At 38.1% G+C, this 15,002-nt stretch overlaps 1 protein-coding gene across 1 annotated transcript; it reads right to left on the bottom strand.

Annotated features, from left to right (window-relative positions):
• Nucleotides 1–622: 622 nt before the first annotated feature.
• LOC140242861 (uncharacterized) lies at nt 623–2,119 on the bottom strand. Its single transcript, XM_072322610.1, has one exon. The coding sequence runs from the start codon at nt 2,117–2,119 to the stop codon at nt 623–625; it is 1,497 nt and encodes a 498-aa protein (XP_072178711.1).
• Nucleotides 2,120–15,002: the final 12,883 nt, after the last annotated feature.

Below are 15,002 nucleotides of genomic sequence, written 5' to 3'. Positions count from 1 at the left end.
TATCTTCAATGATTTGGATGACTTCTGCCTCAGTTAATTCCTGGTCCTAGGAGTTGGTCCTAATTCCTGGTCCTAGGAGTTGGTCCTATCCCAGAATCTTTCAGCTCCTGTGTATTCTTCTTTGTTATTCCTCCCTTGACACTTTGTTCCTTACAGCCGTCTTGATTATATTCAGTCTGTGCCTTTGTAGATTTTGTGCGATTACCTCCCAAGAACAACCCCTTTCTTTTGACCTGTCATTGTGTTTATAGGGATTCTCTAGTTCCACTTCCCTACGCAGGAGGAGGATCATATCTTCCATCCATGACAAAAGCCTGTTGAATAGAAAAGAGATAGGCCATACACACATATTTAGGGGCAGTGATTTTCCGTTTCAAAAAATTGCCTTTTCTGTTTCAGAAAATCATGAATTCCGTTTCAACATGGTGAAAAAACGGAAATTCCGTTTTCCCATAGGAATTGTACATACAAAAAATGCAAATTCCGTTTACATGTATTTGCATGCAAAAATGGAAAAAAAATTAAATGATTGCTATTTGAAGTTTGTGTACCTGTGTAATCGTGTATACATCATACAGTATCCTTTATGCATATTGTATACATACCTGATGATTTGTGTGGTCTAAAACTGATGTTCAGTGTCTGCATTGTAGTATAACATTGTCATCATACGAGTGTTTTCTGGAGTAAGTTTCTCCCTCTTATCGGTCAAGATATGCTTGTATTGCGAGAAGCTCCTTTCCACATTGACACTGGACACTGGCATCCATATGGCATCCTTGGCAATCCTGGCAAGATGTGGGTACCGGCTGGACATTGATTCCCAGAATCGTTGGAGATCAAGTGGGACTGGTATTTCCTCTGCCTTCAACCTGGTGTACATCGACCACTCCTCCACGACAGCTGGCTCCAGATTGCTCGACCCTGGGATCCTCTGATAGTCACCAATGTCAAGTGAAATGGATCCCAGCTGCCTGGGGTCGAATATGCGCGCTGCCTTGTAGAAAGTGAGAGCGGGGTGTTGTTGAACATGTTTGTCAATTTTCTCGTAGGCTCTCTGGAAGACAGACCTGAAAGTTTTTGTAATTCTGTCCCTATCCCCCTTTGACTTCCGCTCCAGCAACTTGTCAGTGGCCTCCCCAAATGAAGTCTTCTCTGTGCCAACAACAAGAGATGAACAGACATCTTCAATTGTGTTGAAGACTGTGCAAGCCAAGGGATTGTGGGTGCCTTCCAAACTGGTTAGTACTGCCACCAGCAGTGAAGAATGTGCCGTGATGAAGTTCATAATCAGCTGCAACTCCTGATAGATCTCTTTGTTTGTGAGCAGCTCCAGGATGGTTTCCACTGCAATACCCTTGCTGTCTTCCTGTTTGAAGAAACCCTCATAGACGTGAAGATGTGCCAGATGATACTTGACAGCGTGAAACCATGAGTTCCATCTTGTGGACACAGGTACTGGTGGAAGTTTGACCTCGTCAGGAGGGAGATATTCTCGAAGAAACTTGAGATACCTTGATTTGCGAGCTGGTTTCTTGTAGAAAGCGGACTTTATCATTTTGACCAGAGTGTCAGCTCGACCAAACTCGACATGGTGTTGGAAAGCTTCTGCTCCCAAGTTGATGATGTGTGCCAGGCGAGGCACATGAATGCTCTTAGGAAACAGTGACTGGAGGACCTCCCTGGCAGCTTTTTTGCAGTAGGCTGCACTGTCTGTAACCACAGCAATGACGTCATCAAATTTAATGCCCACGTTCATCAAGGCCTTAATGATCGCTTGGCTCAGCGTTGAATAGTTGCAAGCCTCCACGGTGCAAACATCGATCAGATAGTATTTGTCCCGCACTCCCGCAATAACATTCAATATACTACAGTCTCTGATGTACGTTGTTTCATCTGCGATGATGGATACTTTTTCATCTTTGACAGTTTCCTTCAGAGCTTCAAAGTGAATTTCAAACTGTCTTGGAATGTATACATTTCTCAGTGTTTTAGCTTTGGGTAAAGCACCAACTTGGCTGCAGTGTTTCTCTACGAACGGTCTCAGTTTTTCAACTTTGTTGAGAGGAATATCAGCCATTGTACACATCATAAGTGTAGTGATGCTGGGGGAAAGCATGTTTCCATTTGCTGTATGTTTTATACTCAGTGTCAAGTCTGTAATTGTACAGTAAACTAAAATTATTCTGTTTCCAATTCGACAAGTGCACAAACTGGGTATTAACGTCATTGCCTTCATGACATCACATACTATAAAGCAACACTAGGGGCAGGGGTATTAATCACCTTCAGTGATAATTCTAGTTATATCAGAAGTTCAAAAACTTCTTCATGGAAATCCCTTTACGCCCTTCCCTCTCTCCCCATTCCCACAAAAAACACACATACACACACAAACACACACACTCCTGTAATGGACCATAAGGGGACAGTTTATCTTTTACAGTTGACTGGGGACCAATTTTCACACAGATACACACACAGAAAGTGTACATTCTGGGGACGTGCATCTTGGATGAAATGTGAAAAAGTGGGGACGATTTTATTTTTACATCCATCTGGGAACTTATACTTCAAAAACACACATTCGTAAAAATGTGCAATATGGGGACAGTCACCCAACATTTGGGGTGCGTCAAATGGGGACGCCTGATATTTTATGACTGATTGGAGACCTGATTTCACACAAATACACGTGTACACAAACTGGAAGTGTGTGTTATAAGGGGACATTGTGATTTTTTCAAGTTGACTGAGGAACAAATTTTACACCAATACATCTTCTGAAAAATGTACATTTTTGGGATATGCATCGTGGATATGTGTCTTGTAATGGGCCATAAGAGGACATTTTTTTTTTTTTTTAACAGTTGACTGGGGACCAAATTTCACCCAAATACACACACAGAAAGTGTATATTCTGGGGACGTGCATCTTGGATGAAATGTGAAAAAGTGAGGATGATTTTATTTTTACATCCAACTGGGGACTTATACTTCAAAAACACACATTCGTAAAAATGTGCAATATGGGGACATACGCCGACATTTGGGGTGTGCCAAATGGGGACGCCTGATATTTTATGACTGATTGGAGATCTGATTTCACACAAATACACGTGTACACAAACTGGGAGTGTGTGTTACAAGGGGACATTATGATTTTTTTCAAGTTGACTGAGGAACAAATTTCACACCAACACATCTTCTGAAAAATGTACATTCTGGGGATGTGCATCGTGGATATGTGTCCTGTAATGGGCCATAAGAGGACAACTTGTTTTGTAACAGTTGACTGGGGACCAAATTTCACCCAAATACACACACAGAAAGTGTACATTCTGGGGACGTGCATCTTGGATGAAATGTGAAAAAGTGAGGATGATTTTACTTTTACATCCAACTGGGGACTTATACTTCAAAAAGGGATCGTCTGATATTTTGGTACTGATTGGGGATCGAACTTCAAACACTGTCGTACACACTGTAAAGTGTGCCTTTTTAACAGCTGACTGGGGACATGACTGGGGAATTTCACTCGAATACAGACTAAAAAGTGTGCAATCTGGGGACGTATTTCATGGATGAAATGAGAAAATGCAGGGATAATTTATATTAATATTTTGACTCTGGATGGCTTTTCAAAAACACACTAATAACAAAGTGCATTTCAGGGTGTGTCTAATGGAAACATCTTACATTCTTTAACTGAGCCGGGACCTGATTCACAAAAAACACACACACTGAAAGTGTATATTCTGAGATACCAGCTTAAGCTGGTGTATTGGTAACATCATTTATGAAAATTGATTCATTTTGAATTTCATGTTAGACCAACACGAAATTCAGAGTAAAGAAAAACAAAGGCATATCTATCCTCAGGATGCAGTTTTGCTTCTTATTCCTGATCTGTGAAATACTGGCAATTAAAACTTTACATGTGTTGTTCTGAAAGTTTTAAAGTAGGAAGGCATCTGTAGAAGAATTTTGGTTGACAATTTGCAGTGACTTGCAAATGTGATCCCCTACCTATAAGGTACAATTGTTTCTTATCACAAGATAAAAAAATAAACTGCAGAAGGGAGAAGTCATTTATATATTTTTTTCCAACTGGAAAATGTGTATTTAAAACAAGAACAATAACAATTAGAACAGTCAAGGCGACAGCCGTAATGAGTCTACCCTCTCTTCCTTTTTGTTTTGCTTTACCACGTAAGTTTGATTTCAAAAAGGCAAAAGGGTGCATCGTTATGGAACTGACAACATAAAATATTTGACCTCTGACCTATGTACTTGACCTTTGATCCCATAAAAGATTAAGATTACTAATGGTCATAGACCACCCAGGAATGATTTGGAAAAGCCATTACAGTGCAAAGTTATGGACCAATTTCAAAACTTACACGTAAAATACAATAATCAGTGGTTACCATGGCAACACCTTTTTCTCATACTAACACATTATCTTCTAAGCGGAATGTCTACAAAAAGTTTGATATTGTTGATACAGCAACAACTTACTTTATTAATTATGTGAGAAAATCAGACTCAGTGGAGCAAGTTATTATCACTGGAAGTGATGTTCTTCAGAAATCCTATACATAAAAATTCTGAAATCAAATGATCATGTAATATCATCCCCTGAAATACAAAATACCCTTATCATACACACCGCCTAGAAGCACTCGTCCCTCAAATTTTAATGACGCAAGTGTTGTCAGTACAGTAGCTCAGAAAAAGCACACTTAATATGAAGTTTGACAGAATAACATTTCAAACTGTCATAACAAGTAAACTATCCAGAACAGTATATGTTTGAACAGTCCAGTAAAGTATACAAAGCAAAACTCGTAACTGTACAAACTCAACATTATACATCTCAATGATTTGATTCTTGTGTACATTTCAACAAAGCGTCTTGTCCATAACTCTCTTCTCACAAGACAAGGAAATATTAATCTATCATAACATTCGAAACACGGACATGATGAAGAGAAACATATTGAACAGCCTCATTTGTGTTGAGGTTGTATTGGCTACTATGGTAACACTTTCAAAAGTTGTAATTTAGAAAAGTGTGCATGATACACTCTGACACTGCCAGACTTAATACTCATGCTAATACTGTACAGGTTTTAAGAGTCATGTATAATATGCATATCGGTATTAGTCAATACTATACAGTTAACAACAAAATTATTCATACCCCTTGTAAATTTAAAGTTTATTGTCCTTTCTACTGCATAAAATGTGAAATGGCAAACATTTATCTTTTGTTGAATACTTCCAGTGGTCAGGTGTTGCAGTTCCACCTATTTTGGATAACAATAGACATGCCCACATATTCACTTCCTGACATCTGCTGAATTATTCATACCCTGCTCCATTCATGACATTTTTAGTAATATGTTTCAAAGATACATATGTTTTGATATTCCTAATATTTTGTATGTGTTAAGCAACTATTCAGTGATGTTTCCTGTCATTGTGAAAGCCGGAAGAAATTAGGTAAGCCGTGGTTAAGGGCTCTACTTTTGGAATACATGCACTTAAGAAATTCAGGTATTGCAGCTTTTCTTAGTTAATGTCGATATGGCAAAGATTAAAGAACTCGGGGGGAAAAAAACGAAAATGCATTGTACTTGCTCACAACGATGTGAAGGGTTATGAAGCCACTTCCAAGCTTCTTAGAGTTTATGTTGCCACAATACAGAGCATCATCAAGAAACACAAGAAGTTACACACTGTGAAGAATGTTGGGAAGCGTGGTCGGAAGCTCAAGATTTCCCCTCATCTTGCTAGGAGAGTGCGTCGAAAAGACCTGGGTAACCCTGTGTAAGCATCAGGAAGCTTGGCTGGCATTTGGAAAAAGAAAAAACAAACAAACAACAACAACAACAATAACAAAAAACATGAGGACCAGGATCCAATCTTCTAGTCATCAGTTCTATGGTCAGACGAGACCACAATTAAGTTGTTCGGGCATAGGGATGTCTCGTTCGTCTGACGCAAAAAGGGTTAAGCCTTCAACCCAAAGAATACTGTCCCAACTGTGAAATCTGAAGGAGGAAGCATCATGCTGTGGGGTGCTTCCCACTAGTGTGACTGGCAACCTGGCCAAGGTGGAAGGCATCATGAACAAATACATCTCAAGATTCTTTTAAGAAACAAAAAAAAAAAAAACACATCAAACCATCTACAGAGAGTCTTCAGCTTGGGTCAGAAGGGGGTACCAACAAGACAATTACACCAAACATACTGTGAAGGCAGTCAAGAAATGGTTCGAGGACAGCAATGTGGATGTCCTGGAGTGGCCAAGCCAAAGCCACGACCTCATTCCACTGAGAATCTGTGGAAAGTGCTGAAGACCAAAGTTCATGCCCAAAGCCTTTGCAACCTCAAAGACCTGGAGACCTACGCCAAGGAAGAGTGGGCAAAGATTCCTGTAGAGATGTGCCAAAGCCTTGTCGGCAAGTACTAGAACCGTTTGGAGGCCGTCGTCACCAACAAGGGCTTTCCCATAGATTACTGTGACTTGAAGTATATCAAGAAAGGGTATGGATAATTATAGATTAGTCATCTTTGATAAAACGATTAAAGAAATAGCCCTGAACAATGGAATTCCATAAATTGTCTTGTGTAATAATTTCTGTATGTGTTTTTCAAGTACTTGAATAATATTTAGGAGAAATAAAAATGATTTTCCAAACAGCAGAAATATTTTTTTTTCAACTGGCAAGGGTATGAATAATTTTGATAACTGTATATACAGGCATAGTCAAGGCAAAATCGATGACACAAACATCGTGCATCTCAATGTCAGACTTATGATATTAGGACCACAACAAATGTCCTGTACATAATTTTCTTCTCTCTTCTTACATGAAAAGTAAGTAAAATTTATTTTTACCAGTTAGTGTCACATCATCCATTTGAATATTTTCTAATATTTTCTAACGTCCTCAATTATAACATAACAAGGACAGCGCAAAACGTAGTATCCCGTTTGCCAGGCAAAAATCTGAATCCGTTGAAATAATTTATATTGACTCTGTTCTTTGCAAAATCTTGACCGCTGACCCATTTTTTTTTTTTATTTCGAGAAAGTGATATGAACTAGATTTGTACCAAGTTTAGTCACAATCTTTTGAAAAACATGGAATTTACATGTTCAAAACACTTCTATGTCCAACTTTTACATTGACATTTGATTTTTTTTTTCATTTCGAGAGACTAATATGAAGTAACTCAATCACTCTTAGCATATTTATGATTTAACGCTTGATAACCTGTGGTCGTTAAATGTTAAAACAATCATTTGCGTTCACAAAGCAAAACGTAAAGAAGATCTGCCTAAGAATATTTTGACCACAATTTTGAAAAATGGAGACTCGTTTTTATCCTTTCAACCTTTTGTCTGTGTCATTTCGTGCAACTTTCTTTTTTTTCACTTTCTGTAAACACATAAATATTTAGGTATCAAAATGTTCATTTTTTTCTAAATGAAGAAACTTGGAGGACATTGAATGTAACTCAAAGTACACAAAAATCATTTCGTCATGCTCCTTTGGATAAATATGTATGTATGAAAGCAAAACATTGTTGGGAAATATTACAATGGTAGGACTCACAAATACACGAAGAAAGAAAAATCAGTTCTTAGCAATATATGTGATGTTTGCCCCTCAGTTTTTGCTAAGTGATCTCCTGTATTCCAACTTAATACAGGTTTCGATATTTCTTTTTCTTAATCATGACTTCATACACATTTTTCTCACTAAATATGATTTTTTGAAAACATAAAATGTCGTTCTATAAAAACATTTGAAAATATCATTCATGGTCTCGCGAATTCACATACCTTTTTTTTTTTTTTTTTGGCCAATTGTCATCTCACATGCAGCAAAAGTAAACTTGATCCATTCAAAAAGATGGAAAATCAAATGAAACCCACTCACTTATCTCTGCTTAGAGATGTATGTATTTCGGATGTGGTCTTTCACGTTCCTCCAGGTGCGATTCATGTTTGTTTGTTTAATGAATTCTTCAATCTGATTCTTTCCAGGTAACTCATTTCTGGCTATCTGGGTTCCGAAGTGCATTCTCACTGCTCTTTTTTCTGCCTCTTTCCATTTGGTAGTTACTTTTGTAAGTTTACGCCGTTTCTTGTTTGGTTGATCCTGCTCTGAAGTCACTAGTATGTCTGTACTTAGCCCGGCTTTCTCAGTATTACAATTTACGGGACGTTTAGTTGCTGATGAGCTTCTTGGCGTGGTGGACATCTCTTCCTCGAGTTCATCAGTTGGTACGCTGACGTCTTCTTCTTTTTCTTCACCAGTAACATTATTTTCTTCATGTTGCCCCTCATCAAACTCCCCTTCTTCATCTTCTTCATCGAACTCCACTAGGTCATCGGGTGAAACGTGATGGTATCTACATCTAGAGGTACAGATGTACCATGATCCGACCACTTAAAGTTAAGGCACATTCATGAAAATGAAACCACTGATATTGTTTTGCACAAACATTTTTCATATGAAAATAAAGTCTTAAAGAGCATATTCCAATCATTATATTATTATCACAATTATGTTTAATAAAAATATTTTTCGATTTGACATTTGTACTCTAAAGTTGTAATGGACCTACGATTCGATCACGCGTGTTGAGTCAGAATGCAAGTTTCTAGCCGCAGCGCAGAGCACGCCACGAGGCCCAGTGGCAAAACGGCGGATGCTCACGCCAGCCACTCCGAGCACTTCCACAGCGAGGTTCCGTAAGAGCGGCTGCCATGGCATTAGCCATTACATCTTTTTAGTCTCAGTCTTGACGAGTAAAACCATGTAGACTTAGACTCCTACTAACTTGTAAACATGATCTAGGTCTAGATAAGAGTCTCTAAAAGTTATAGACCTAGACAATATAGAGACCTGATCTGGAGACTAGACCAGTTTAGTAAGATTAATAAGAGTCAGTTTCAGACGTCTCGACTCTTAGTCAATAACACTTCTTTAGCAAAGAGCATTCAGCAGAAGTTAGGTTGTTAAAAGTTTTAAAATTAAACTAAAATAGAGTTCTAGATGTAAGCACTGATTCACAGAATACATACCAATTGCGGACAGAAGTGTATAGAACCTGCAGACTCCGAACTTCTTGCTCTTAACCAATGATGATGGTCACTGCACTGCACTTTTGGACCTAGTACCTCACCAAATTTATGCTCAGTAATGAATTCACTGTGTAATAGACTAGGTGGTTCAGGTGCACCGTATACCGGTGCAGTGTGATGTATTGTAGTCTTGCACGTCTATGTACAAGCACAAACTGGACTGTACGTACCGGCACGGCACATACGTACGTACGCAATCTCATGCACAGAGTAAGACGGGAACTTTCATTCATCGAACTGCACAAGGCAAGAACTCGACGTACGCGGCCTTGATCGATGGAGCTGCAGGTATCATCACGCACGTACAGTTATTACAGTTTCTACTTATCGCAAGCTGGCGCTATTGTCCTTTTTGGAAAACGCTCATTTCTGACTTTTTACAACTAACTGGGGACAATTTCCTGTAAAATTGTTGTTACATTACATACATATCACTCAAAAGGTTGAAAAAAGGATGAATTACGAGTGGGGACGTCCCCACTCCGCGTGTGTCCACACTGGTTGGGTTAAAAATACAAAAATGTCCCCACATGTCGGTCCATACATGCTCACACACAAACACATACACACACACACACACACACATACCGGTAAGCCATGTCAAACGAGGACATTGATGTTATACCTTCAACAGAGGACATCGATTTAGCTTGTTCTGCTTTGTAAATTAATAAACATTAATGAAGAAAATAGTTCATTGAGTTCAAAAAATGAAGAAATTACCACACAAACAATAATTTTGTTAGTAATTTTGAATTCTGAGTGTGAATGATTTTGTACTATAAAACTGAGGACAAAGTACTTACATTGAAAGTGAGGACACTCTATACGAGGTTTTACTAGTAATGAGAGGACTACTCGTGTGTGAGGGATCATTTGCCACTGAATGTGAAACACTTGATTTTCATGGTATGCAAATCATTGATCATTGATAAAATTATGTAGGCCTGGGCCTGGCCTATTCGGTAAGTTAATGACTATTGTTGCCATTGTTAAAGCACCGAACATGTGAGATTAGAGTATGAATGAGCCAGAACTTTCGCGAATCATGGGTATGGGTGGTTGCAAGGGGAAAATCTGATTTCCACATTGATAAAAATTCGGGTGCTTGATTTATTCGGGACGAATCACAAAATATCCTTCAACAAAAAGTACCTCACCAACTTATGACGATTTGTGGCTCATTTCTCTTAGGCAGAGTTGATCTGTCCACCAATGTCAACCACTTAGCCCATACATACGGAAGTATCCACATTTTGGTATATTTGTTGTGCTCACTGACTGCGCGATCATACCCCCGGCACGGGTCAGTAATCACAATATACACTAGCGATGACTCGCTAGTGTTGTGGCTAAGCGGTGGCAACTTACTCACTTATAAACTTACTAAAATACGTTACCTTACCTACACCTTACTCTAACAGAACTAACTCTACTACTACTATAACTACTGCTCCACTCACCTACGGTAACCTTTAGGGTCTTGCTTCGCTTATATGGCTGATGGCTGACGATTGGGGAAGAGTTTCAGGAATACACGTCCGTACTTGTAAGCATTTGTCCAACCAGTACTTAATCGACCAATCGGGATGCAGGATGGCAGCCCCCCCAATTTACATAAGTCCCACCCCGACTGACCCATAAACTAAACAGGGGTGTTCAGCCCTACAACCAAAAGATGAACCCAATTTACCACTACATATTTAATTTTTTGTGACACACTGTATTATCGGGGTGGGGGAGTGGGCCGGGATGCGTGACAAAGTGAAATGTGGTACACGAAATTGTGTGGGGTGTTAGTTTTGTCCCTTAGGTGTCTTAATTCTCAACTACACCTAAAATATCTCTGGACACAAATGGATACATCCACACACAATAGCTGCCATTCTCAGAGTCATCTATTTAATATCTGTACTGTATCTCCGTACTGTGGCACCAGACTGACATGTGATGGCGCTGTCACATTTACAACATCTGTTATAGTTCAGTTATTAGTTCACATCTTCTAACACCCTTCCTTCTTTAAGAAACTTACCCAACTTGGTTTTTTGAGCTTTGAACATTCAAATAGCATTCCAGAAACAAATCACATTTCCTCTTGTGCTCAACCCTTAACATAAATGGCTTTTATAGAACAGAACAAACTCAACATGCTCAACAACTTAACCTAGCAATGCAACTTGTCAACAAGCACAACTGTGCTCATAAACTTTGTATAACAACATGCAAATAGTACACTAAAACATTTATCAAGAATTACTTGTGCATTACTTGTCTATCCAACTTGTTTCTGTGATTGTACTTTGTTTTGATACCAATCTTGTTATATCATACCAAAACCTTGCTTGTGGACAGTGGAACGAGAAATATAACTGCTTTATAATGAACTTTCTTGTAGGAGTGCTTTCATGACGAGAGTTCAATGTATACTGTGCGTGGAAAAGAATGATATAAAGCTGTATACAATTTTAAGTTTTCAAACACACATAAGCATTTATTTTTCAAAGCTCAGTAACAGCTAACAGAATACAAGTGGGTCTTTCCATAAATAAAGGGGCCATTTTGTGACATGTACAAAATAGAAAACTTACTAATTTGCTTACAGTTGTATTTTATGAAAAGTTAGCTAAGAGAGACCTTTTCAAATGAATGTGGACTATCATTTATCTAATTTTGATTCCATCAAAATTGCATCTGAAAGGTTTTGAATACTTTAGCATGTAACAAGAGACACCAAATAATTCATACTAAAAGCTGGACACTTATGACAGTGCTCATGTTTCGTTATTTTTCAATAAAACAGTGATTTTCGGTGTACATTAAGTCTGTGTGCATCTGCACCATGATCATCTTGTTGTGCTTCTACTGTATCGCACTCTTGCAGTCTTTGTGCATCTGTACCATGATCATCATGTTTGGCTTCTAACTCACTCTTTCTCCATGGAGTACCTTTCCCTGTCGTGTCATAGGAGTACCTTATTTCTTCCATAGGGAGAATGTCTCTTTTAGCATACAAGTATAAATGCACCATGTTGTTTTGTACAATATTTTTCATTACGGAGTTGCGGGCTTTCTTTCGTGGTGCACTATCGTTCACAAACCGTCCGATGCCTTCATGAAAAGTTGCGTCAATGCTGAAAGGTAAAACAAGAACAAAGAAAAAAAAATTGCCAATGTTAACATTCAATGGTTTTAGTTAATTCAAGGCAATACAGTGAAAATTATCTTATTTGTTTTTGCCAGCTACCTGTTAATGTATGTTCCAAAGAAACAAAGATCATTCGCTTTGTTGGCAGAGGCATAATAAAACTATACAAATCACATGTAAATGAATGATAGCATGAAATAGGGGGCACATTGCTCATCGGAGTTGGTTAAATTACATTCATAATTGGGGCAGATTCTCATTGGCATGACCATGTTCAGGGAATATGTTATCAACTGAAACAACTAGGAGGGGTGACAATTGTTCCTATGAGAATATCTCTGACAGGAAATATTTGAGGTTTACTAATGTAGTAAAATTGACGGTTGAATGCCTTTCTTCGCTCGACACCTGGTAACAAGTTATTCAGTTGACCAGTATCTGATAATTACATTTCAGTACAAGGAATCTAGTTGTTGCTATGTCCGGAAAATTTTGGGCAAGCTTTCTGCTTGTCATGAAAAACCTTTGTGAGAGAAGTATGCATAAGATTTGAATATTTGATACACTGTGATACACTGGAAATCAGTCAGTCGTCACGGCGTGCGAATCTCGCACAGAGCGCAGAGGACGTATGCACGCTCGGAGTGGTCATGAATACATAATTAGCTGTGCAGTGTTCTTTTAAAACTATCATTGTGCAGCCTCAGCATAACATTTACAGCTCATTTTTACATTAAATGAAAGAAGAAAGCTCAAGGTCTAATTTAATGACAATGATTTGATAATACTGAAAAGGGAATTAGGGTAAAAACACGAGTAACTTCACGCGTTGAAAATATAAGATTTAAACCCGAAAGAAGTGGGTCAAATACGTTCTTAACCACCTTGCATCTCTTTCAAACTAAATAAGTAGGATACTTGATTATCTTATTTTCAAAATATGGAAAAATCAAGTCACTCTATCTTTTATACCTCATGGGATCCAGCAAATTACAACAGTATGTCACATCGCTCTTTGTTCGAAATCGTCCATTAGCGCCTTCGTAAAATGCTGGATTGTGATTGGTCAGAACGACGGTCGCATGACGTCATCACATCGTCTGCTACTGTGGTTTTATTACTTCCTGTGTCGGGTCTCGAAGACTGAAACTCGGCTTAAACGTGTATACAATAGGTTTATTCTGTCATATTCTGTCAAAATTTTGTAGATAATTATTTAAGGATTCGTTATCGCCACTTTGTGTTCGTATGGATTTGTCATTTGTTTGACTACTTGCAGATACAAGCACGTCAGCAATTTCACACGTAAAAAAAAACAAAAACACTTGGGTTTAGTCCCGTATACTAATATTTGTGTTATGATGTTTCTCATGCCTTTTCTTTTCTGAAATGTTCCATTGTGATTTTCTTTTCATGTTTAGTTTTACATCAAGTTGTCCTGCAAGTATGGTTTAATAAATAAAATAACCTTGTGTCTGTTTTTTTCCTTGGACATTCTCACTCCTTCAAATTATATTTCTGGTTTTGATGATATGTCCGCTAGATTATGATTTATCCATTTATTTTTTTATTTTAATTGTTATCTTTTTTTAACTGGAACTTGGAAGCTGCAGCTGGGGACTACTGGTGATTTGCATGAATGTTAATCTTAAATAATCTGATGAACTATTAATCATGCCTCATGTTTTTATTATTATTATTATTATTATTATTATCATCATCATCATTATTATTATTATTATTATTATTATTATTATTATTATTATTATTATTATTATTATTATTATTATTCTAGAGCCTGAAGGGCTGGATTCATGAAGCAAGCAGTTTCGTTTTCTTTTCAGGGTGATTATTTAAAATGTTAATTTCCCCTTCCTTTTTTTTTGGGGGGGGGGGGGGGGACTCCCGATTCCACAGAAGACTCTCTGGAAACAAACAATTATGAACCAGCATAGAATCAGAAGCAGGTCGTTGAACAATCTCCCTGATAATTGCATTTCAATGTTGGGAGCTCTATATTATGAATGCAAATTTAACAACCCCCCAAACACACACACACACACACACACACACACACATCTCAGAGAGAGAGAAAGGGAGAAGAAACATGAACAAACACTCCCCTCACACAGCAACAAACATTAGTGAATATATTTGACAGTATATGGTTTGGTGAGTCCAGATTGATGTAACTTATCGTAGCAGGTAGTGGTGTAGGTATATGTCGGTAGGGTGGAAGTTGCTCTGGTGGAGGGGGAAGGTAAGTTTTTCATGGATACTTGAAGCTGTTGCCATTGTGATTCTTGTGTTTCCTGTTTTGTTTTGTTTTTTTTCTTTTTTGAAGTTATTTTCGATCCGTTAGTCCTTATTTGTGACCCATATTTTTCACGTCTAATGTATAGAACAAGGTCTAAGTCAGTTTCTGTCCATGGAAGAAGGTTCTTTTTTTGTTTTGTTTTTCCGATGCAAGATTTTCAGTTCCTTTGGAATCCATATCGGAGGCTGCTCACGTGCACATGACTTGACTGTCTTGGATTGATCATATTCAGGCTTTCAAGTGGCCCTACTTTTCCTACTTTTTCCTACTTTTTTACTGCTGTCCCTACTTTTCCTACTTTTTTGCTCAAAATCCTACTTTTTCCTACTTTTTCCTACTTTTTTGGTGAAAAATCCCGCCAAAAAAAAA

Source organism: Diadema setosum, chromosome 2 (genome assembly GCF_964275005.1).
Source record: "Diadema setosum chromosome 2, eeDiaSeto1, whole genome shotgun sequence".
Lineage (NCBI taxonomy): Eukaryota > Metazoa > Echinodermata > Echinoidea > Diadematoida > Diadematidae > Diadema > Diadema setosum.
This window is presented reverse-complemented; position numbering and strand designations above follow the sequence as displayed.